This window comes from Enhydra lutris, unplaced genomic scaffold, assembly GCF_002288905.1.
Source record: "Enhydra lutris kenyoni isolate GAN:26980312 unplaced genomic scaffold, ASM228890v2 scaffoldscaffold1, whole genome shotgun sequence".
NCBI lineage: Eukaryota > Metazoa > Chordata > Mammalia > Carnivora > Mustelidae > Enhydra > Enhydra lutris.
The window spans coordinates 94244876-94268553 of NW_019154085.1; the positions used below are offsets into that span (position 1 = coordinate 94244876).

The 23678-nt window shown below is 37.9% G+C and overlaps 1 protein-coding gene across 1 annotated transcript in view; it reads right to left on the minus strand.

Annotated features, from left to right (window-relative positions):
• The window catches only part of LOC111145030 (thrombospondin type 1 domain containing 7B), a 724800-nt gene extending 706445 nt beyond the window's left edge, over nt 1–18355 (minus strand). The window contains exon 1 of the mRNA XM_022499648.1: nt 18217–18355. Within this exon, the coding sequence (XP_022355356.1) occupies nt 18217–18355 (139 nt within the window). The remainder of the gene's footprint in view (nt 1–18216) is intronic.
• Between the last annotated feature and the right edge of the window lie 5323 nt (nt 18356–23678).

Below are 23678 nucleotides of genomic sequence, written 5' to 3' on the forward strand. Positions count from 1 at the left end.
TTTAGATAAACAGATGCTTTTTTGTTTTTTTTTTATTGTAAATTGTAATAAAAGGCTTTTCTGTATGATCACACTGCTACTATACTGAAAATGTTTTCCACACTAAAATACAGAGGGCTTTGCTGTGCAGTGTGCGTGTGTGTAGTGTGCTCTAAATTAAGCCATGGTTCAGAAGCAACCTCAGTTCTATTGATCAATAACAACACACAACTCAAAGGCATCCCTAGGGTAAAGGAGTCAAAGAAACTTTTTAACTGTCACAAATAGCTTATTACAAAGACAGCGAAAGGCAGCAAGAACAGACACACTCACACACATGTACATGAGGTTATGAGCAAGACCTAACATTTTATGGACCAAGTGGCTAAATAACATTGGTTTAGAGATCCTATTCTCAACCTCAGTAGGACACCAAGTAAGGGTACAACTCTCAGCAGCAAAGATGTCAGATCTTCATTCAAGGCATTCCGACTGGATTCTCTTTGAACATATGCCCTTTCAAGTGAAATTAATCAATCTCTTTATCACTCTCACTGCATCTGGAGCCATAATCATTACCCAACTGCTGAGAAAGAAATGAAACCACTAATCGCACAGGGAGTAGAGCTTAGTGTTCAGACCAGGAAAGTTTTTATTAAGTTCTAATTTGAAAAGTGATTTTTCATGACTAGCCGTACAAGACAGACTTATGTCCAGGAGGCTGCTCTGCCATACCCACTAGCATATTCCCAACACACTAACAGCTAGAGAATTCATGCTTTCTTTAAATTACTCAATGACTAGGGTGGCTGTGTGGTTCAGTTGGTTAAATGTCCGACTCTTGATTTCAGCTCAGGTCATGATATCAGCATCATGAGATCAAGTCCCGCATCAGGCTCCATGCTCAGGAAGGAGTCTGCTGCAGATTCTCTCTCTCCCACGTCCTCTGCCCCACCCCCCTGCTCACACACTCTGTCTCTCTCTAAAAGGAACTAGATCTTAAAAAAATAATAAAAAATAAGTAAATTATTCAGTGACTGAATCTTAGGATGAACTTAAAATATTCAACATGTAGTATTCCAGATAGGAATATCAGAATCCATCTGGTTCTCTGAATGTAACATAAATGGTGCTACGTACCAAACACATTAATGTCTAGTTATTCATAAGCCTGGAATTTCCCCACCAGCAATTCTAGGAACCCCACTTATAACTGTAACATAAACCCATCCAAATGCAATCAACAAGATTCTCACCTAGTTGTTACTTTTTAAACTTTTAAACACCTCCCATTCTCAGAACACTAAATAGAGCTGAGCTTCGCTGGAAACTATAGGCATGTTCTTGTACAAAGCTGATTTATATTAACTGAAATAGACAGTCCAATTGACTTACCTTATAAAATTGGACATGAGTTCCCAGAAGAAAAGTTACAGTACCAAAATAGGGTTTTAAAACCCCATTTAAGAACTCAATAAACATCTTTGCATCATATAGCTGAATGATAAATTATAGTAACTTGAAGCATATAATAATACACTATGTAGATATACATTAAAACAAAAGCAAGACATTTAACTCCCAAGAGGCTAGAATTAGAGAGCACCAGACACAGACTTCAGGACTGATCTTTGAACAGTTTTAAGAAACAGAAAAGTAATACCTCTTTCCCTTTCAAACGAGGCACTCTCAAAAACAAGCTAAATACACTGGCCAAGTACTGCTAGGTCTTAATAGTCTATTCATTTCACTGAGGGTATTTTTTTTTTTAACATGGTTCATTGGTGCTTTAAAGGATATTTGCTTGTGTTGATGTGTTTGCCAGAACAAAGGCTCTTGCCATGATACAGTGCTGGGAGTAGCCTTCTGGATCAGAGAGGTAGCAAAATCATTAAAAGGCTCAGTCTCCTATTATAACCTAAGTGAGTTTTAATACTTCTGTTAGGCAAAAAATACTGCAAGAAAATTTTACTCCTGTATTTAATATCCCAGAAAGTCCAGAAAATTCTACACAGATGCCTGGTATCACCCATTTTAAACCAGGGAATACCTTAATCACTGAATAATAGGCTTAATAACTAGACATGTCAAGATACAAGAGCTATATAAAGAATCAACCTTATTTCTTTGTATTACCAGTAAACAATCTCGAAATGAAATTAAGAGAACAACCCCATTCAAAATGAATAAAATACTTATGAATAAATTTAAAGGAAGTAAAAGGCTTGTAACCTGAAGACTACAAAATATTATTAGGGGAAATAAAGCAAATGGAGAAACACTTCATGTTCATGGATTGGAAAATTCAAAATTGTTAAAACGTCAATTCTTTCTCAATTGATCTATAGATTAAGCATAATCCTTATCAAAACTCCAGCAGGCTTTCATGCAAGAAGTCAACCAAATGATCCTAAAATGGAAATGGAAATACAAGAGACTCATAAGAGCAAAAGCAATTTTTCAAAGAACAAAGTTTGGCATACTTGGGTGACTCAGCTGGTTAAGCATCTGACTCCTGATTTCAACTCAGGTAATGATCTCAGGGCTGTGAGAGGGAGCCTCACAACAGGCTCCGCAGTCAGTATTGAGCCTGCTGAAGATTCTCATTCCCTCTCTCTGTCTGCCCCTTCCACACTGTACTCACTTGCTCACTCTCTAAATAAATAAATAAATAAATGAAATAAAGTTGGAGGATTTTCACTTTCTAATTTCTGAACATCTTATATCTTTTTATCAAGATAAAAAAAAGAAAAATAATAAAATCATCAAGATATAATACTGACATAAGGACAGATGTATAGGGATCAATGAAACACAGCTCAAAGTCCAGAAGTAAACCCTTTTTTTATGGTTAACTGATGTTCACAACAATGTCAAGGCAATTCAGTGAGCAAAGTATAGCCTTTCAATAAATGGTGCTGGTACAACTGGATAGCCACATGCAATAAAATGATGTTAGATCTTTACCTCCACCATACAGCACAGTAATTTAGAATGTAGCATAGATCTAAACATGAGAGCTAAAACCATAAACATTTTAGAAGAAAAATAGGAGAAAATCTTTGAGAACTTGAAAAAGGCAAAGATTTCTTAGCTACGGGGCAAATAGTACAATTTATAAATTTAAAAAAAATGATAAATTGGACATCAAATCTCAAAACTTTTGCACTTCAAAGAAAGACACCATTAAAAACCAAAAAGCCAAACCACAGACTGAAAGAAAGTATTTTCAAATCACATGTCGAACAAAGGAGTTGTATCCAAAACATAAAAGAACTTTTGAAATTCACCAACAAGAATATAACCTAATTCTGAAATGCAAAAAGGATTTGAATATACATTTCGCCAAAGAAAATATACAAATGGCTAATAAATACATATAAAGACAATATCATTAATCATTAATATAATTCAAATCAAAACCATAATGAGATTCTGTTTCACACTGACTATAATGAATTTAATAAAAAACATAGACAATAATAAATGTTACCTAGAATATGGAAAAAACATTGCTGGTGGGAATGTGAAATGTGTGGCTGCTTTGGAAAATGGTATGCCTTTTTTTTTTTTTAAGATTTTATTTATTTATTTGACAGACAGAGATCACAAGTAGGCAGAGAGGCAGGCTCCCCGTCCTGCAGAGAGCCCAACACGGGGCTCAATTCCAGGACCCTGGGATCACGACCTGAGCCAAAGGCAGAGAGGCTTTAACTCACTGAGCCACCCAGGCGCCCCTGGTATGCCATTTCTTAAAGAGTTAAGAATCTATTTGCTATACAACCCAACAATTCCATTCCCAAGAAAATGAAAATATGTCCACACCAAGACTTGCACACATACATTCACAGCAGCACTATACAGAGTAGCAGAAAAGTGGAAACAACCCAGATGTCCATTAACTTGTAAATGAACAAAAGAAGTCATATTAATATAATAGAATATTATACTATTCACCAATATAAAAGAATAAAATATTAAGGCATGCTATAATATGAAAGAAATTCAAAAACTTGATGTTATATGAAAGAAACCAGTCACAAGGGACCACATCCTGTATGATTCCATTTATATGAAATATCCAGAAAAGGCAAATCTACTGAGACCAAAAGTAGATCAGCAGTTGGGAGTGGAAATGGGGGTTAAAGGTAAATAGATTGTGGTGATGGTTGCATAACTTGGCAAATAGAGTAAAAATAACTAAAATAACGTTTTAAATGTGTAAATTTTTACTTATAAATTATAATGTAATAAAGTTGTTAAAAATAATCTTTCATGCTAATAATTACTAGGAATGTAATAACACAGAATGCTATAAAGAGAAGCCTCCGCTTCGCATAAAACATTTGTTTATCAGGGCTATCAACCACCAAAATGACAAGCAATTAACATGAAATCTGGGGAAACAGAGGTGGACATTTTGGGGGTTCATGACTTTCTCTACTGAGAAAGGCAACACCATAAGCAGTTCTAAGTTAAAAGTTTCAGAAGAGGAAAACCAAGTAGTGAATGAAAACTCAAGTAGTGAAAAGTCACTGGGCTAACCGTGGTTCTGTCACTTAATACCTATACTATTCAAACTGAGTTTCCTCCTTATCCTGCCTACAACATCTCAGGCTGTTGTGAGGACAGTGGAAGACACATAAAAGAGAAGGCATTATAGTATAATTTTCCCCTATTCCCAAATATCAAGGTGTTCTTGCACTCTGGTTTTCTTTCTCATTTTGATTCTGAACACAGAAGAAGTCTACCGGACAAACCTATCTAAGTTCAAACCCAAGTCTGGTCAAAAAGAGGCCACATGTAAGAGGCCACATTAAGAGGCCACAGCCCTTAAGAAACTGTATGGTGACTAACAAAATAAAATAAAATAAAATAAAGAATATAAAAAAAAAAAGAAAAGAAAACTTTGAGACTGCATTCTTCCTGGTAATTGTTCTGGATAGCATCCCATAGCTATTGGCTTGAAAACAATAAAATAGAATTTTATGAATGGAAATGTTAGGGGACAATATTTATTGGAGGTCCAATATTTGAAACAGCTAAGGTACATGGGGAATGCCACTAAAAGTAAACAATAAAATGACAATTTAAAAAATATTTATCTTAGAAAATGAACTTTAAAGTGGAGAAAAAGAATATCCCATCACCTCTTGAGAGAAATGATATTCATTATACCTTCATGTCTATCTGTCCAAATTAAATTGTGTTCTACCTTTCAGAAAGTGGGAGGAACAGGGCCTAATCTCTCACTGTAGCATCCATTTAATAGCGATAAAAGAGAAGCACTGAATACTTAACATGACTTTGATCAAGCAATATTTACTTTGCTTTTTTTCAGTTGATTCTTTTTTTATTTTTTTAATTTGGTTTTTAAGACATCTCATGATTCAGGTGGCAAGAATGAACTCTTTTTGTGAAGCGAACCTAATTTTCACAGTAAGTGCGATTATGCTGGTTAAGAAGACAAAAGAGACCAATTGGAGCTGTCTCCTCTGAGAGGAATGGATGGATCTTGGGGGGCCTATGCCCTGGGAAGACCCCTTTGGCTGTCATCAGCAGCCCACACCTCATCGGCAAGTCATTTATTGGTCTAGTTCACAGGATGTCCTCAGGTCTCTGGCACTACGTCTTTACTCTGAGTATAAAAAACGTACTTTGAAAGTGTACTATAAAATACAAACTATATTTTACAAACATTTTCTCATTTATTCCCCATTTACTGAGGAGAAAGCAAAGGCATAATGTTGAGGTGACACACAGTTTGGCTTAGCACCCAGACAATCTGACTGTGGGTCCATGTCTGGACCACTCCCCCAGCCTGCTTAATATGTAGTGTCGACATCTTTATCGTCTGCAGGTTCTTTACAAAAACAGCTAAGTAATTAAGCCTCAAAATGGTTTTCTAAAAAAGATTTAAAATGCAGCCACTCCTTTTCAACACAGTGCATATACTTAGCAACAAAAATCTTTGAACAGCTGCATACAATTAAAAAATTATTAACCCTGAGGAAAAATCCACACACACACAAAAATATATCCATATGCTATTCTTATCATTTCTTATGTTCCATTTGTAGTAGCATGTATTCATGAATGAAATCCACCATTGGGTGATAAAACTACTTATTTCCACGTTAGCTTATTATTTTCCTCTTTTGGGGGGAAAATGATCAATGTAAGGGAATAATAATATTACAGATTCCCTACATGAACCACAGTTTGGTTACTATAGTAACTCCAAGGAAGCAAAGGAACAAAAGAATGAGATGGTTAATTCATATTCATACTTCTGCTATGAAAATAAGCTTTAGAAGTACATAGCATTAAAGAGAGTAGTAAATATGAATGGTGTTAAATGTATTCTTTTTAAAGATTTTATTTATTTGAGAGAGAGAGAGAGAGCACAAGGATGGGGGTGGGGAAGGGTGCAGAGGGAGAAACAGACTCCTGGCTGAGCAGGGAAGTCCCAAGCGTAGGGCTCTACCCCAGCACCCTGGGATCATGACCTGAGTCGAGGTGTCCCAAATGTATACCTTTGAGTTATATTTCTCTGAGTCTCAAATATTATCTAATGTCTACACCACAGATATCATCTGTGACTATAAAGTCTGGAGAACTTTGTGGATGTATCAAAACAAGTGTATGCATTGAGGAAATCTATTCTCAACCTACAAGAAGGCAGGCTTTTCTTTTTTATTATTATTTGTTTCTAATCAAGATAGGCTATGCTTTATGGCACTTAAGGTGATGAACATAAAGATGTTTATAAAATAAGCTTTTAAGGTTTCTTTTATGAGTTCATAATACTGTCTTGCGGCTTTTAATTCATGTTTCAATCCCACTTTGCTAGATCTCACTTGTTTTCATTTGACTCTTCTGTTTCTTTCCATGGAAGTCTCTACTTTCCTAGTTAAGAATAATTCACATGTATGTTAAGTATCAAAATTCTACCATGTAAGAAAAAGTTGAAGGGAGCTATTTCCAGGTGGCCATAAAGGAATTTTCCATTGATAATCTGACCTCCAGAGAGAAATTATTCCCAGATTAATCCCAAGTCTAATAGCTCCGTCCAACCCAAAACATACAGAACCAATAAACACCCAAATTAAATTTAAAAAATTTTAACCCGGGCACAGTTTGGTTGGCCAGTTAACTTTATCAGAGACATATTTTGTAAAGCACACTCAAATAGAATAACTGAGTCAATCATCTTAAAAATTAACATTTTGACATCCTTTCCATCCCAGAACAAATAGCCTTTAGTAAAACTGGCAGAAAAGTAAGTGAGAAGACTTCCCATTAACTCAGGGAACATGACACATGTATATATTTTCACTCTTCCTAATACCCCAATGAAATGACAGTAAAGGCATTAAAAGATATAACTCAATAAAGGGTCAAAAACACTAGAGTAAGAGGTGCAGAAGAGATAGCAATAAATTCTGGAGCACGGAGAGCAGATGGGGGAGCAGGAAGCAACCTGACAATGTAAAGGAAGTTGAAGATTAGGTGCTTAAAGAAGAATATGGTAACAACAAGAGAAAAAGCCAATCTATACTTGCAAAACATTGGGAAGACTTGGGAATCTAGGGGCACAAGAAAGGAGTAAGGGTTGTGGCTGGATATAGGGAATAATTAAAAGTCTCTATATAGAATTAATTAGCCCCACAGATGTCTCTCTCTGTTCCTTCCTCAATCTCTGCAGGAAAACAGATAGCAAAATTCATCTCCTCAAGACAGCTTTTATTATATAAATTTTTTATTTTTTATTAACATATAATGTATTATTAGCCCCAGGGGTACAGGTCTGTGAATCGCCAGGTTTACACACTTCACAGCACTCACCACAGCACATACCATACCCAGTGTCCATAACCAAACACTCTCACCCTACCCCCCTACCCCCAGCAACCCTCAGTTTGTTTTGTGAGATTAAGAATCTCTTATGGTTTGTCTGCCTCCCGATCTCATCTTGTTTCATATTTTCCTTCCCTACCCCACAAACCACCCCCACGCTGCTTCTCAAATTCTTCATACAGGGAGATCATATGATAATTGTCAAGACAGCTTTTTTGAGGACAACATACAGCATGGGAGACAACGAAGAGGTATACTATTCAAGAGAGGAATTAAGTGAAATGTTGAGGACTCAATCTTGAACCAGTCTTGAAGTCTGCCAAGACTTCTGCCCCGGGTATTTCAGAAGTACAGTGTAGGTGGTCAAGGAAATGTTCATTTCAGGAGATGAAGGGACGATGGTTAATTTTATGTATAATCACAATTTCATGTATAATCATAACTTGATTGGACCACAAGATGCCCAGATACTTAGTTAAATTAAACATTATTTACTGGTATATATCTGTGATTGGCATATATCTGTGAGGGTGTTTCTGATGAGATTAACATTTGAATCAATAAACTGAATAAAGCAGACTTCCCTCCCCATTTTGGACAGGCATCCTCCAATTCACTGAGGATGTCAGTGGGTCAAAAAGACAGAGGAAGGAAAAATTCACTCTCTGCCTATCTTCTTGAGCTGAGGCATTGTTCTGCATTTGAACTGGGATTTGCACCATTGGCTCCCCTGGTTCTCGGGCTTGTAGGCTCAAACTGAAACTACAGCATGGATTTCTGGGGCATCCAGATGGCAGATCATGACATTTCTTAGCCTCCATAATCACATGAATCAATTCCTTATAATAGATAGACAATATATAATCTCTCCCCCCCAATACACAAACACACATAAACATATATATAACGTCTATATGTTATATGCTCTGTTTCTCTAGAGAACCCTGAGTAATCCAGACACTAAATAGCTCCTGTAATGAAGACTGCTAATCATGACAAAATCTATTTTCCCTTCTTATACATGGCTGCCAAACCACAGGCTACATTTTCCACTTTCCCTTGTGGCTACCAGTGACCACAAAACAACATTCTCACCAATGGAATATGAACAGACGTGAACAGAAATGATAGATCATGGCAAATTTAAAACATACCTGCAGATTTTTGCCTCTCCTCCCATCAAAAGATGGAACCTAAGTTCCTTCATTAGAGACTCTCTCATAACCAATGGAATGTGGCAGAACTGACCATGCACGGCTCCTAGTCTAGGCTTGAAAAAGCCACACCACTCCTGCCTGTGTCTTTATGGCAGTTTGCTCTGAGACTGCTCAGCTACCATGTGAGAATTCTGGCTACCCAGAGCCTCAAGATGGAGAGACCAGGCACACAGACCACACAGAGAGAAAGCTAGAGGCCCAGCTAGTCCAACCCCAGCTGTTTGAGACTTTCCAAGCTGGGTGTCACACATGTGGCTGACAAAGCCTTCCACGTGACTCATCCCTGCCACCCTCCGACTGCAACAGCTAAGAGACCCCAAGTGAGAACACTGGACCGCCCCCCAACAAATGTATGAGCCAACCTGATGGATGTTTTGTGTGAAACTGTTATTTTAGACCAGACTGTTACACAGAAACAGAGAAATGAAACATGTATGGAATGTCTATGTTACTTGTTGAAGTTAACTTCTTTTTTCTTTTTTTATGATTATACATTTTATTTCTAAGAATGATGTTTAAAATATAACATAATTTCAAATTAATAGAAGTTAACTTTTGATTATCTAGAACATGGAAATGACTGTGACGTAGCCTGGATGGGCAGAGGAGAATAATATCCTTCCACAAAACTTGGGGGAAAAAAACCATACATAACTGAAGAACTACATGTTGCAGAATCACCGATCAATCTGAACCCCTGACATTACGCAACCTTCCCAGGAGAGCGACAAGAGGTGCTACGACAGGAGTGGTCCAAGCCACTGTACTTGGGAGCATCTTTGTTAGCAGCTTAGGCTTCACCTTAAATAATACCCATATATGAAGACCCAGAGTAAAGCCCTTTAGGACTGAGGGATATAGACCTTTGAGGAAACCATTCTCCAATAAAAAAGTAGGCCCATCACTTTGAGAAGCCTGATGATGAAGCCAGGTGGAGTCAGATACGCAGAATGCTCTGTCAGCTTCCAGTGTTTCACTCTTGGGAAACACGAAGGAGACAGACAGTAATCAAAGGACATTAAAAGAAAGCTCCCCTGTGGCGCCTGGGTGGCTCAGTGGGTTAAGCCCCTGCCTTTGGCTCAGGTCATGATCTCAGGGTCCTGGGCTGGAGCCCCACATCGGGATCTCTGCTCAGCAGGGAGCCTGCTTCCCTTCCTCTCTCTCTGCCTGCCTCTCTGCCGACTTGTGATCTCTGTCTGTCAAATGAATAAATAAAATCTTTAAAAAAGAGAGAAAGAAAGAAAGAAAGAAAGAAAGACTCCCCACATCAGAGACCATGATCAGACAAACACATGAATAAAAATAAAGAAGAAATTTAGAGGAAGCATAAATGATACAGAGGATGAAAGGGAAAAATAGTAAATTATTATTAACATCTTTTAAATGCAAAGACACTATATCTAGAAACAAAGTGCACTAAAAAATATAATCAGAAAAGAGGTCTTAGAAATTAAAAAATGTGATATTGAAATTAAAAGTATTCAAAGGAAAGGCTGAAAGATTAAGTAGAATCAATATTTTAGAAATTAAAAATGTAAAAAAAGAAAACAAAAGAAATAATGGGGGAAATATCTCAAAACTGAAGATCATTTTGAGAGTTGAAATACTTGCCTGAGAAGTTTCAGGAAGGAGTAAATCACATACAAAATAAATTTCAGAACTCTAGAGCCTGAGCATGTTTATTAAAATATCCTCCCAATGTTCAGCACAATAAGGAGAAAAGACTTACCCTAAAGTATATAATCATGAATTTCAGAACTTCCTGCTTAAAAAAAAAAAAAAGGTTCCAGAAAAAGGAAAACAAGCAAGTAATGTACAAAGAGATGAGATCAGAATAACATCAAACTTCTTAGTAACAAAACCAGAGGCTAAAATACAGGGAGGCAAACCTTTAAAATTCTGAGTGTACTTTTCATATATCCCCATATCAGAGACCACGATCAAACAAACACATAAATAAAAGAGAAGAAATGTAGAGGAAGCATAAGTGGTACAGGACACTACTTTTTAACTTTGAACTCCATACCCAAGCTATCAGTTAAATGTATGACAACTACAGAAACCTTTCAGACATGAAAAATTACTTCCAATGTACCCTATGTTAGCAGCTTTACCAGGTAAGTTTAGCAGTTCTAGAAAACAAAGCAATAAAGGCAAAGAAGAGAAACAGAATAGAGACCATGAGGTTCCAGATGAAAAAAATGAAGGAATGTTCCAAAGAAAACAACAGTGGAAAGATCCCCCAAAGCAAAAATATACAACCATGCCTAAGTGCTTCAAAAATTAACAATAGGCGTGTGACCCATCAAATGCCTCATTGGCAGAAAGACAGCAATAGGCTCAAAGAAGGTGAAACCGAATAATGAGGCAACTTTTTTACTTACGTGCCAAACAAAGAAACAAACAAACAAAAACTGAAAAGAAGGGACACAGAAGCATAGTATGCTGGTTGGCTGAGCAGAGAACAGTATCTGTGTAAAAATAATCATATAAATATTGCTCACTGATTTAGAGATTTTCATCTCACCAGTTTGAAGGGGGTAGTAAGGAAGAAAAATGACAGGGAGATGAGGGATGTATCTCAACTAACATAATAGAAAATCAATAGGAAGTATCTAATATGTATAAATCAAGAACTCTCAATAAGAAGCAGACGGCTTAGAAATATGAAGGGGAACATTTGAACAAACAGCAAAAAGAGTTGAAAGTGGCCATCTCCCTGAAAATGAACCAGGAGATGACATGTGACTGTAATGTATCATCATAGGAATTACACTAACAGTAAATTTCTAACTATGTATCTCTTCCTCTTTATAAAAACATGTCTTCAAGATCTTTTTCCAGAGATTATCAGAAAGGGTCCTGGAACCAAGCAAGTAGGAAATATGGACCATTTATTTCTATATTTACTGATTCATAAGTCTGACTTTGGCTTTTATTAATTTTATATTCTCTCCTTAATCTTTCTTTCAAGTCCTAGAATAACAAGAATCATACCTTCTATTTCTTCAGTCTCATCATTTTCTAACCCTCTTAAACATACACATAATACACACACAAACCTACAGAAGACAGTTCCCCTCATTCTCCAAGTATGTAATGTGCTGGGAATATTTCGTGCAACAGTTATCTATGGTCTAGGTGCCTGGAACATATCTATGAATAAAGTCGGCACTCCTCAGGGAGTGTGCATTATAGTATTACCTAAGAAAAAAAGTAGAATAATTTATTTTATATGATTTAAGCAATATAGACTTTTTCTGACTTATTGAGAGCATTATAAAATTAGTACCTGTGGTCTCCAAGGAAAAATAATTAGAATTTTTAGCAGTGAATCCCATGCCATATATGTCTATGCTTTTTGATATCACAGAAATCACCCCACTGAGACTACATTATGCACATGTCTCTAAGACAAATTAATATCCATAGAAGTAATTAAAATGATTTCAATTTAATCAAATTCTCAAAAGAAATAGTTCACAGATACAGTCAAAAAAATAGCTCTCTCCTAAGAACATTTGATTTTCCTAGGATTCCCAAACTTTAGATATATATATATATAAATTTTTCGTAAAGTGCTTTCAACACTGAAAACATTATTATTTAAGCTATAATTAAATATTATCCTATGTCAGATCCATTTTCCTTATAAAATATCATTTTCATGACCCCTCTTTTTTTCCCCAAACGATTAATTCCAACTTACCTACTTAGTTCTTAGAACATGAGTCATTATTCTCGCCCTTTTTATTCACTGGGAAGGAGCTATGCAAAGTAAAGCTTTCTTAGAGTGTGTTATATAGAAAATTTTAGACCTATAAAGTTAGTGAAATTACTTATGACCACTTATTAACAGAATATGTTTAACTGTCACACCTATCTCTCCTTTGTTTAAGGAACAAAAGTATCCAAAAATTGGATAACATAAAAGCAAGGATATTGTAAGCATTGAATTATTATTTAATAATGATAAAAAATAATAGCTAACATTTCTTGAATAAGTATACTATACACAATTATTTCAGTATACTATTTTACTTAAAGTTCATAACAGCCCCATGAAGTATTTATTATCCTCATTTTTGGATGGATAAATAGGGCTGAGAGAAGTTAAGGAACTCTCTCCTCTTTAGATACTAGGATTCGAATATGGGTCTGTCTATATTCGAAGCTATAGCTCTTTCTCATATACTCAAAGGATCTCTTAGGATGACTTAAGGCTATTAAAAGATCTTCTCACAGACAAATGTGGATTTTTTTTCCCTTTCATACCTTATTATTCATAGCAAAACTTGTTTTCCAGTCTTTTTATAAACTCACTCGCAAAATGTAATTTGGAGTGATGAAAATGTTCTGGAACTAGGGAGTGGTGACGTCCCCACCAGCTGTGAACATACTGAATGTCACTGAATTGTATACTTCACAATGGTTACAGTGAGTAAAGTTTATGTTATGCGTATTTTACTACTCTAATTTTTAATGTCCTTTGGCCCCACAGAAACTTGTTAGAAATGTGTCCTCTATACACAGATCACACATTTCAAGGTCACCTCTTCGGTTCTAAGGCTATACATTTACATTCTACCTCTTTGCTAGGGACTTCCAAATTTACATCTCCCTTACAGCAGAGACCTTTCTCCTGAATTCAGACCCACATATCCAACTTCCTGGTCAGCATCTCCCACAAATTTCTCACAGGCTCAGTAACATCACATGTCCAGTCCCAAGTTGCAACTGGTCACTCCATGCCAGCTCCTTCACAGTCAGACTGTATTAAGTGGCCGCAGCTTCACTCACCTAGCTGCACAGGGCAGAGTCTCCGTGTCACCCCTGAACCTCTTTGCTTCCCCCGCACAGCAGTAAGTCATGATACTTTACCTTCTATCAGGATTTCTCCATCAGGGCACTACCGAGACTTGAGGGCCCGGTCATTGTTCTGGGGGTTGTCTACTGGAAGGGGCTTCTATACTGGGCAAAATCACCTCTGGTTGAAAACCAGGACCTTAAGTATACCCAGAGTTCAATCTCTCCTCACCACCTTCACTGCCATGACCTTGGCTCAAGCTATTATCATCATTCCTCATTATTTTTACAGAAGCCTCCTAATAGGCCTCCCTGCTTCCACCATTTTTTTTTTCTTCCACCATTCTTAACAGACCACCTACAATGGTTCTACTAAAATCTTATTAAAAATCAAGATCATGTCACCTCCCTCTCAAAATTCTCCAGTATCTTTCTGTCTCACTGAGAGCAAAAGCCAAATTGTAATGTTGACCTCTGAGGACACACCTGATGGGTCCCGTTCCATCTCTGACCTGATTTATCACTGTCCCCCCATGTTCACTCTGTTCCAGCATGCTGGCCTCTTCTCTGGTCTCCAAACATGACTCACACACTCCTGCCTCTGGGTCTTTTGCCTTTGCTGCTCCCTTCATCTGGAAAATTCTTTACCTTGTCTCCCCATGGCTGGCTCCCTTCTTCCTTCAGGTATTTATTCAAAATGACCTCCTCAGTGAGGCATCCCACAGCCCATCTGCTGGTGATTCAAGCCTCTCACCTCTCATTGCATATCCCTCTTCCTTGCCTTCTCTTTCCTTACAAACATTCAGCACCATCTAGCATACTGTTTATTCACCTTCCTGATCATGTTCATTACCCTATGCCTTTGTCTGTTTTATTCTCAGTTTATCTCATGTGCTTGTAAAAGTGCCTGACACACAGTAAGGACTCAACAGGTATTAGTGGAATGAATGAACCCCTTAGAACCAATACTGAGAAATGTTTTGAGACCACTAGTTACTTTGGTGTCAGAAACCATGATCTGTTCATCTCTACAAGGCATGCAGATGTGAATAGTTACATATTTACTTAAAGCAACAAGCAACATCAGTCCTTATCTGGTACTCTTGCTTACACAATCCTTCTTCCTCAGCATGGATGGCAGACTGCTTGACACTAAAAATAGATCAAAGGATCCCATCACAATGATGACAGGCATTCAGCAACAGCCTTGCCAGATCAATGACCCCACAGCCTACAGCTCACCAGACTTTCTCTCAGTCAGTACAGGAATCCTTAGCAACCTAATGTGCCAATCACTTATTATTCATCAATACATTGTCCAAAACCAGGAGTCACTTAGAAATGCCTCCAGTTTGAATGAGGTTGATTAACAGCTCATCTATGGACTCAAGGGAAAACAACAGACACTAACAAAAAGCTTTAATTTGTTAATACTACAATCTAAACCCAGAAAATGGTTTCTAGGTTTCTCAAATATACTTATTTGGGTCTCCTGGGAAAGCTGTTCAAATTCCAGAATACACTGGACCTGAGTTGTGAGATTTGGTATTATACTCCCAAAATGAAACTGATGTCACCTGCAATGCAGGTTCTTTAAAAAAAAAAAAAAAATCCAAATGAAATATAATAGACTCACATACATAGTAATAGATTCTAAGATGTTAAAATTGCCTTTGAAGGTAATGACCCAGAATTGCTCTACTGCATATGACTCCTCAAAATGACATTATTGTTTACCTTTTAAATAGTGTTGCATACATGTCACTACAATTTATGGTAGCAAAAGAGTAAAAACTGCTGAAATGCAGAGGAATAGGAGAAGAAAATATAAAGCCACAAGGCACTGGTTAAATAAATTACTGAATAAAAATACAAAAGAATACTATATAGCCATTAAAAAATGAAATTGACCCATTTGCACTCATAGATAATGTACATCAACACATTATGTGATCAAAGCAAGCTGCAAACAAAGGGCACATAGTAAGATTCTGACTGTATGAAGTAAAGTGCGTATATGTATGTACCTATATGCATGTATGAATTAGGTATTTTAAGGACCACCTTCTCCACCAATTTCTACTCTGCTCCCTGTCCAGGAGTCTGGTCTGCATAGATAAATCAATAAGGGTCCCTTGCCTTGCGGCTTCTAGTTGGATTCAGCCAGTGAGAGCCCTGGCAGGAGATACAAGGGTGAGGGCTGTTCAGTTGCCTGGCCCTTTTCCTACTTCTCACAGCAGGTTGGTTATATCCCTCTAAAGGTCACGACATCGGCTGGGCATCCTCTCCATAAAGTTTCCCTCCAGATTCCAGAAGCCACTTCCTTTCCTTGCCCCTGCAGATCCACAAGTCATAAAGACTGGCACTAGCTCAGGGGCACTCCACAATTCCTTGCAGCTTTTCTCTGCTCACACCTCCCCACTTTTGCAAGTAGTCCTTTTATTAAACTGTTCCCCATGACCTTCTCTGCATAGACACTGTCTTTTTCGTCAGAACCATAAATAATAATACTACGAATACTTTGTGTGTGTCTGTGTGTATCTTATATGGTTTATACCCACATACATGCATGGAGAGGTACTTACGTGTCCAAAGAAAATCTCTGAAGGATACATAATAGATTGGAGAATGAAACATATGGTCTGGACTTTGGCATTCCATTTTGTATCTTTAAAATTGTTTCTACTCTTAAAATATCTGGTCATATACATGTAATACATTTGTAATTTCGAAGCAACCCAAACAGGAAATACATATTTACTACCCTCTTGATGGCATATTAAGGAGGGAAAGAAGTACTGAACACTAGGGAAAATGCAAATGATGACAGAGATGCTCGTTTGGAACAATCCAATGTGTCTGATGGGAAGGAACGTATCTCTGAAACTGAAGTTTGACAGTTATCAAAGAATACATCCATTGCCACATGGGTCTATACCATCTTGTTCCAATGACCTGCTTTTAGAAAAGCAGACTTATTTTGAAAATTGGCTACCAAGTAAGTCCTTTTTCTCCACACATCTCATCTGTGGTTCAGATTTGCTACTTTCCATCTTAATTGCACTTTTTGGAAGAACTTTAGACAAGAGTGAAGTCATATAAACATGCTCATTTAGATTTGATAAAATGTTTAGCCTTTTGTGATTAAAACAAAATAGCCTCTTTCACAGAATTGCAAGATTGACTTTTAGAACTATTTCCAAAGCTTACTAATACTACTATGAGGTAAAAAACACAAATCACTAATGTGGTATTAGAGCGCACAATTAAATTAATTTATAAGGGCTTTAGTGCAATTAAATTTCCTACAAGCCATATCTCTAATGGCGCTGGGTTTTTTTACTTAATATACTTTAAAGCATAATTTACTTTCATTTTTGCAAAGTCATTTAAATATTACAAATATCACTTTTGTACATTTTTTATGGTGACACAATACATTTGCAGTCTATTTAATTTACAACTGATGAGAATAAAATGAAAACTCTTCTAGGACCATACGTACTCCACAACATCCCATTTTCCTATTCCAAGATATTAAGTGCCTAAGTTATGTGTATTTGCAAGAATGGACTCCTGAAAGAGTAATAAATATTTTAAATGATCTGATTATGAACCTTGAAGAAAATTAAAATCTAGAGCAAAGAAACACATCAGTGATACAAAGAGCCAAGATGTTTGGGTCCATCATTTAAGATAATAAAGTATTGCCTTTAAAATTAAATTTAACAGATCTTTCTCACACTCAAATTAAGGAAATGCTTAGAGAAGAGCATGAGTTATGTATAAGCCTCCAAATTTCAGTTCAACTTATCCATATACTTATGTACAAGGTAGCTCAAGATCTCAAAACACATTAAGGAGACTTCATAGTCACAGTTAATGAGTAAAGGTGTTAGGATAATTTTTCATGCTCCCAAACCTAGATATGTAGGATCTAGGCTAGAAAATATTCAATAATAAATAGCTAACTAATTTGTCAGCCAAAAGAAAGAGATATACAGAACTGGTCCAATGCATTTTTAGCTGAGAATATCAGCTAAACTCAGATGTCATTCTTGCTAGAAATGTGCTGCACAGTGGTGATATATTTGACAAAGGAGAAGCAGATGTAACTATGGAAATCATAACTTTAATTGACAACAACATGAAAATTCACAAGTATAACAAGCATCACAGATAGAGGTGACAATTATGCAGAAATAAAAATTAAATGTAAGCTTTATTATAAAGAAAAGGAGTCTGTTTTTCCTCTCTGGATATTTCCTACTACTGCAGAAATAAGAATAAGGATGGAAAGAATATTTTTCTCATTAACGAAAATGAGACAAAAGAACAGCCAGGATATTCCTACCTGGTTTCCAGATGAACTGATTATCCTTTTTGCCTTCCAAATGAGCTGCATGGGACAGCAAGACAGAAAGTAACAGAAATAGCTTCCTCATGCTCCTCCATAACCAGCAAGGGACAGCCAGATTAGCCTTTGAAAACATTCTTCAGATTTTCAGCCTCTTGACTTGCCTATTCCTAAAAACAAACAAACAAACAAAAACAAACAAACAAAAAAACCCAGAAACAAAAAAAGGAAAAGAAAGAAAACCAGGTAAGTTTCTTCTGTACAGAAATTATAAAAACTCACAATGACTGCTAGAACCTTTATCATGATGACGTTACAAATTTCGCATTACACAGAGTACATATACTATTAACATTTTAAGATCAAAGGTTAATTAGCCATGCTTTCAATCCTTACCCACGGAAGAAACTCTCAGTCCTAAGGACTCCACAGTCCCCCAGTCCATCTACTTTTGTTTGTAAGAGGAGGGTTGGCAGATACCGGGTCTATTCCCTCCTTCAACTTAGCCAAACTCCTTGAGGAGCTCATGATTTGGGAAGAAACACGCACACACAGTAAAGTCCAAAATAGGGCAAAGAAGGCTCTAACACTAGTATTAAGAAAGAGATATGGAAAGACTGAGGAGGATGCAATTAGATCTTCCATGGTGAGAAAAAAAAAAAAAAGGGAAATCTCACACAACGTATTACGTGAGAGGAGCCTTAGGAAAATAAAGGTTTAAAGGAACCAGGAAGGGCACCTGAGGCCTTGAGAACTCGGTACTTACATGCATTTTGTTTTGAGGGGCTGCTGAGTGGGCCTATGGCTGCTGGGAAGGAGGCAAAGGAGAGGGAGGAATGGACAGGCTGGGGAGCACATTATGAAGACCCTTGAATGTCATGTAAGTGAGTTGGGCTTCATTCTGTAAGTAACAGAAATAAGAATTCTAGGAGAGCAAATGATTTTTAAATAACGGACCTCAGTATGCATCACAGATTCATGGTAGATGAGGCTAGACAGGAAACTAGGCAAAGAGTCCAGGCAAGAACTGATGAAAGCTTCTGGGGAGATCTGAAATGTGGTGTAGCAGCCAGATTCGGTTAACCACTGGATGAGATATGAGAGAAAGAAGACAACAAAGACAGCAAAACTGCCAACTTCCATGACCAAACAGATGGGACCTATTTACCAAAGGAGGAAAGGAGAAGAGGGGCAGGTTTGAAAAGAAAGACAGAAAGAGTTCCCTTTAGAGAATATTAAGTCTGATGTGCCTACAGGGTATCCAGGTAGTTTCCCAAATGATAATAAGAAAAGTCTGTCTGGGGGCAGCTGGGTGGGCTCAGTCAGTTGAGCGTCTGCCTCCGGTTTGCGTTGTGATCCCAGGGTCCTGGGATGGAGCCTGGGCTCCCTGCTCCATGGGGAGCCTGCTTCTCCCTGTCCCTCTCCCCCTGCTTGTGTTCCCTCTCTCACTGTGTCTCTCTCTGCAAAATAAATAAATACAATCTTTTAAAAGAAAGAAAGAAAAGTCTGCCTGGAGCTAAGAAGCCTGGAGAGGATGTGCTACCATGCTCGTATGGGGAAAATGGATTAAGAAACATAGGTGGAGGGGGACGAAAGGATTGAACAATAAAAGGTTATCAACAGTAGAAATTTTTTTTTTTTAAGATTTATTTTTTTATTTATTTGACAGAGAGAGAGCTCACAAGTAGGCAGAGAGGCAGGCAGAGAGAGAGAGAGAGGCAGAAGCAGGCTCCCTGCCGAGCAGAAAGCCCGACACGGGGCTCGATCCCAAGACCCTGAGATCATGACCTGAGCCGAAGGCAGAGGCTTAACCCACTGAGCCACCCAGGCGCCCCAACAGTAGAAATTATTGTCCGTACATATTTACCCACAAGACTGCTAAAAGCAGGGAGGGAATCTGACTGTGAGCTTCCTAGTGACCAAAGAAAGAAGCGGCTACTAAAGCCCTCATGTCTGCAGGAGAAAATTCGATCTCCATTTCTCACTAGTGTTTTAGGAGAAGCCACAGCTCTGCTCTCAAGCACTGATAGACTTTACCCCATGACTCCTCATAAACACAGATGATGTGCCCAGCATTGTGCTGAACACAGCCCTTCATCAAATAAAAGAAACAGTGGCAAGCCATATACAGCAGACTGGCTCTCCTGGAACACTGCAAGGGCACAGTGGAAAAGTACATAATCAGTAAAAAAAAAAATCCTATCGAGGAGTCAAGCAGTGCAGTTCAAGGGCAGCTCTCTGACAGTCTGCCTGGATTCACGGATGAAGACAGTACTTGGATTAGCAACCAAAACCTTTTCTTCAAATTCTGTATTGCATACCAATCCTGAGAAGCATCAAAGTGGAGTGATCCAACTGAAATAAGATTGTGCCCTCTTGCCTGGCTGCTCCCAAGGCTGGCCCGTTAGACTACTTCACCGAACCTTTGCAGCATGGCTGGACAGGATTCAAAAACCTCAGGCCTAGAGAACTGAACTGGCTACATTTCTTTGTAGCAAATATCCAAGAGTATGATCTGCTGCAACTGTGCTTTTGCAACATTGATATTAACTTTCGTTTATTCTAAGGACAGAACTTTTGGTAAAAATGATTTGCATCTTAGGGTAGTTGATCCTAAGCTAGTACTATTACTATTAATAAACAAATTGGCTAGCAGGACCAGCTCTCTACTAAGAAAACTTCTTTTATACCACAAAATCACCAGGATATAAGAGGGGACTTTGTCCATTCCCATCAGTGACAGATGTGTATCCAGAATTATCTAAGAACATATTGAAATCATAAATATGTAAACTACAGAGAAGGAGGACCAAAGGTGTATTTGCTACATTCTAAATAGCTAAGGCGGGAAGCCAAAAATGATTTAAAAGAATTAAGAGCTCCAGTGAGACTGCATGTAAGCTGGAAATGATTAGTCAAAAATTCATATTTAAACATCTTGAATTCTGCATTGATCTATGAAATTTTACTCTCAAAATAAAAACAACAACAAAACCAACACAATTCCCTGAGTAGAGGCTGCTGTGAGCCCTATTTCCTTTTAGGCTTCCTTATACTTCCAGAACCCTGTACTGACTCTGCAAAGGGATCCAACGTCTTTGATGCTCTCCTAAGCCAGTGGCTGCTCCCAAGCAGAGTGGCTGGGGAGCCCACCAGATGCCCACAGTCACCGTATCTTCTGGCTACCACTGACTAATAAGGATAGTACCAGTAGAAATCTTAGGCTGATCTTAACAACAACAAAAACCTGAAATACAGATCTTAGAGAATGAACACAAATTTTCAGTTTATGATCCCACAGCAATCTTACTCCTAGCAACAGCTACACATTTTTAGTATCTGTATTATCAATAATTCTATTGAATTAGCTCCCTTCCCACAAGCAGCTTAGGGACAGAGGATGGGGAACTAGATTTGGTGAAGCTTCTACAATTGCCATGCTACATGTGTTAGACATATAAGTAAAATGAGAATCTCTGCCGAGTTGATGGACAGCACAGGATGGAATGTGAACACAGGTTTTTCTTACTCTACTAACCTGCGTTACCTGTCTTTCTTCCAAATGCCTGAAACTTTACTCAATCATCCCTTCAAAGACACTGGGAGTCATCGTTGTATCCAGTACTTGAAAGGTCACACAAGAATTCACAATAAAAGAGGGGAAACAAGAAACAATGAGAGATTCCACTCCTCTATTTGTAGAGCATAAATGGGAAAGTGCTGTAACTACGAAAAAAAAAAAACAAAAAAAAAAAACCAATATATTATGCAGGAAGCATGTGCTACCCCACGATGGCATGAATAATTTACATCACGACCAGCATTTAGTTTCCAAATCAACTTATTTACTATATATCTTAGCATCCGAAATATATTTGCAAGGTTAACTCTAAACTGATAAACACTAAGAAAAATAAAAAATAAAAAATAAACAGTTTCTCCTTTTAGCCTTAGTTTTCTAATCATTTAAAGGCCATTCGAACTATGAAAAATGTGTCTTACACTTTATATGCATTTCATTTTCCTTTAAACGTATTCTCATCATTGAAGTCCTTGAATATTTAAAAGGCACAGAACTTTAAAAAAAAAAAAAGAAGAAGAAGAAGAAAAAGAAAAGAAAAGCTGTTCCAATTTGCTCTCAGCCTGCAGGAACAGCAATGAAAGGGAGAAAAGCAAACTTGACCGCGCATTATCTCCATAGTGCCATCTCAGGGCAAACTGCAGACAAGATGGCTCCAGAGAGATGGCTGAGTAGCGGGCTGGAGGGCAGGATGCCTGCATGGAGACCTACTGGACTGACTGGCTCAGCTGACCCAGCTGATGGCCATTTCAACTAGACACCCATCACAAGTGAATGTGAACGAAACAGTACTGGAGAAACCACAGAACTTTTGCTTTTCCTCAGCCCTCTGCCTGATTTCTGACTGCAATACTCTGCATTCCATTCCATCCTTCCTAACCTGTCAATATGCAAAATATTGGCCCAAGTACCTAAATGATTCCTACCTTCCCTCATTTCAGAGATGAGGGAAGTGAGGCATGGAAAGTTAGTTAAGTGACCAGCCCAAGGTCACAGAGGCAATAAGTCCTTTGCAAGTGATATCAGGGGCCTTCCTCCCCAACAAGAGAGTGGAGCACCGTAACCCCATATCAACGCAAGGAATTTTTCATAACCCTGAAAATGGAAATGCTTTATAGCTCTGTGTAGGGTCTCTCAGCAACTTATGTGAAGCAATTTACATATCATTTCACTCCATCCTCATGTAACACTATGAGCAATTATTCCTATTTTTCAGATATAGAAGAGACTGATCATTAAGGATGTTAAATAATTATTCCAAGGTTACCTCAGCCAGAAAATGTCAAAGCTGGATTACAAAATGGGCCTGACACCACAGCCCCAGTCTGTTTATTGCATCACATGTGGTGACCCTGGCAGGTCACCCGGCCTCAGAGCCTCAGAGTCCTTATCTACAAAATGAGGAGGAAAGTCATCTCCTAACCTTTAGGGGGCAAGGATGGAATCAAGCAATGGGTGGAAAGTACTTAGATGGGGGCCAGCTGGAGAATGAGCACATACTAAATAAAGATTACCGTTGTTACTACTGTCATTATTCTCTCAAAATTCAGAAAAACTCTTACTGCAGCAATATTTAAGGAACAGTTTGAATGCAATCCTGCCCTGCAGCAAAGGAATGAGAGATGATTTTTTTTTCAACTGCCCAATCTTGTGACTTTGTGCTGTATTTCTGAAGAGCTAAAAGCACTCTGTACCAAGAGGCCCATTAAAGATTCACACTGACCCTGTGAAGGAGAAAACAGGTATTATCATCTCTATTTTATGAGAAAGTAACCTCTGGCCTCATGGTGACATGATGTTTAGTAACTTCCTCAAGCCTTTTAACCACCAGCCTCTTCCTCCACGCACCTCACTCTGCAGAAACCTAAATTACGTCAAT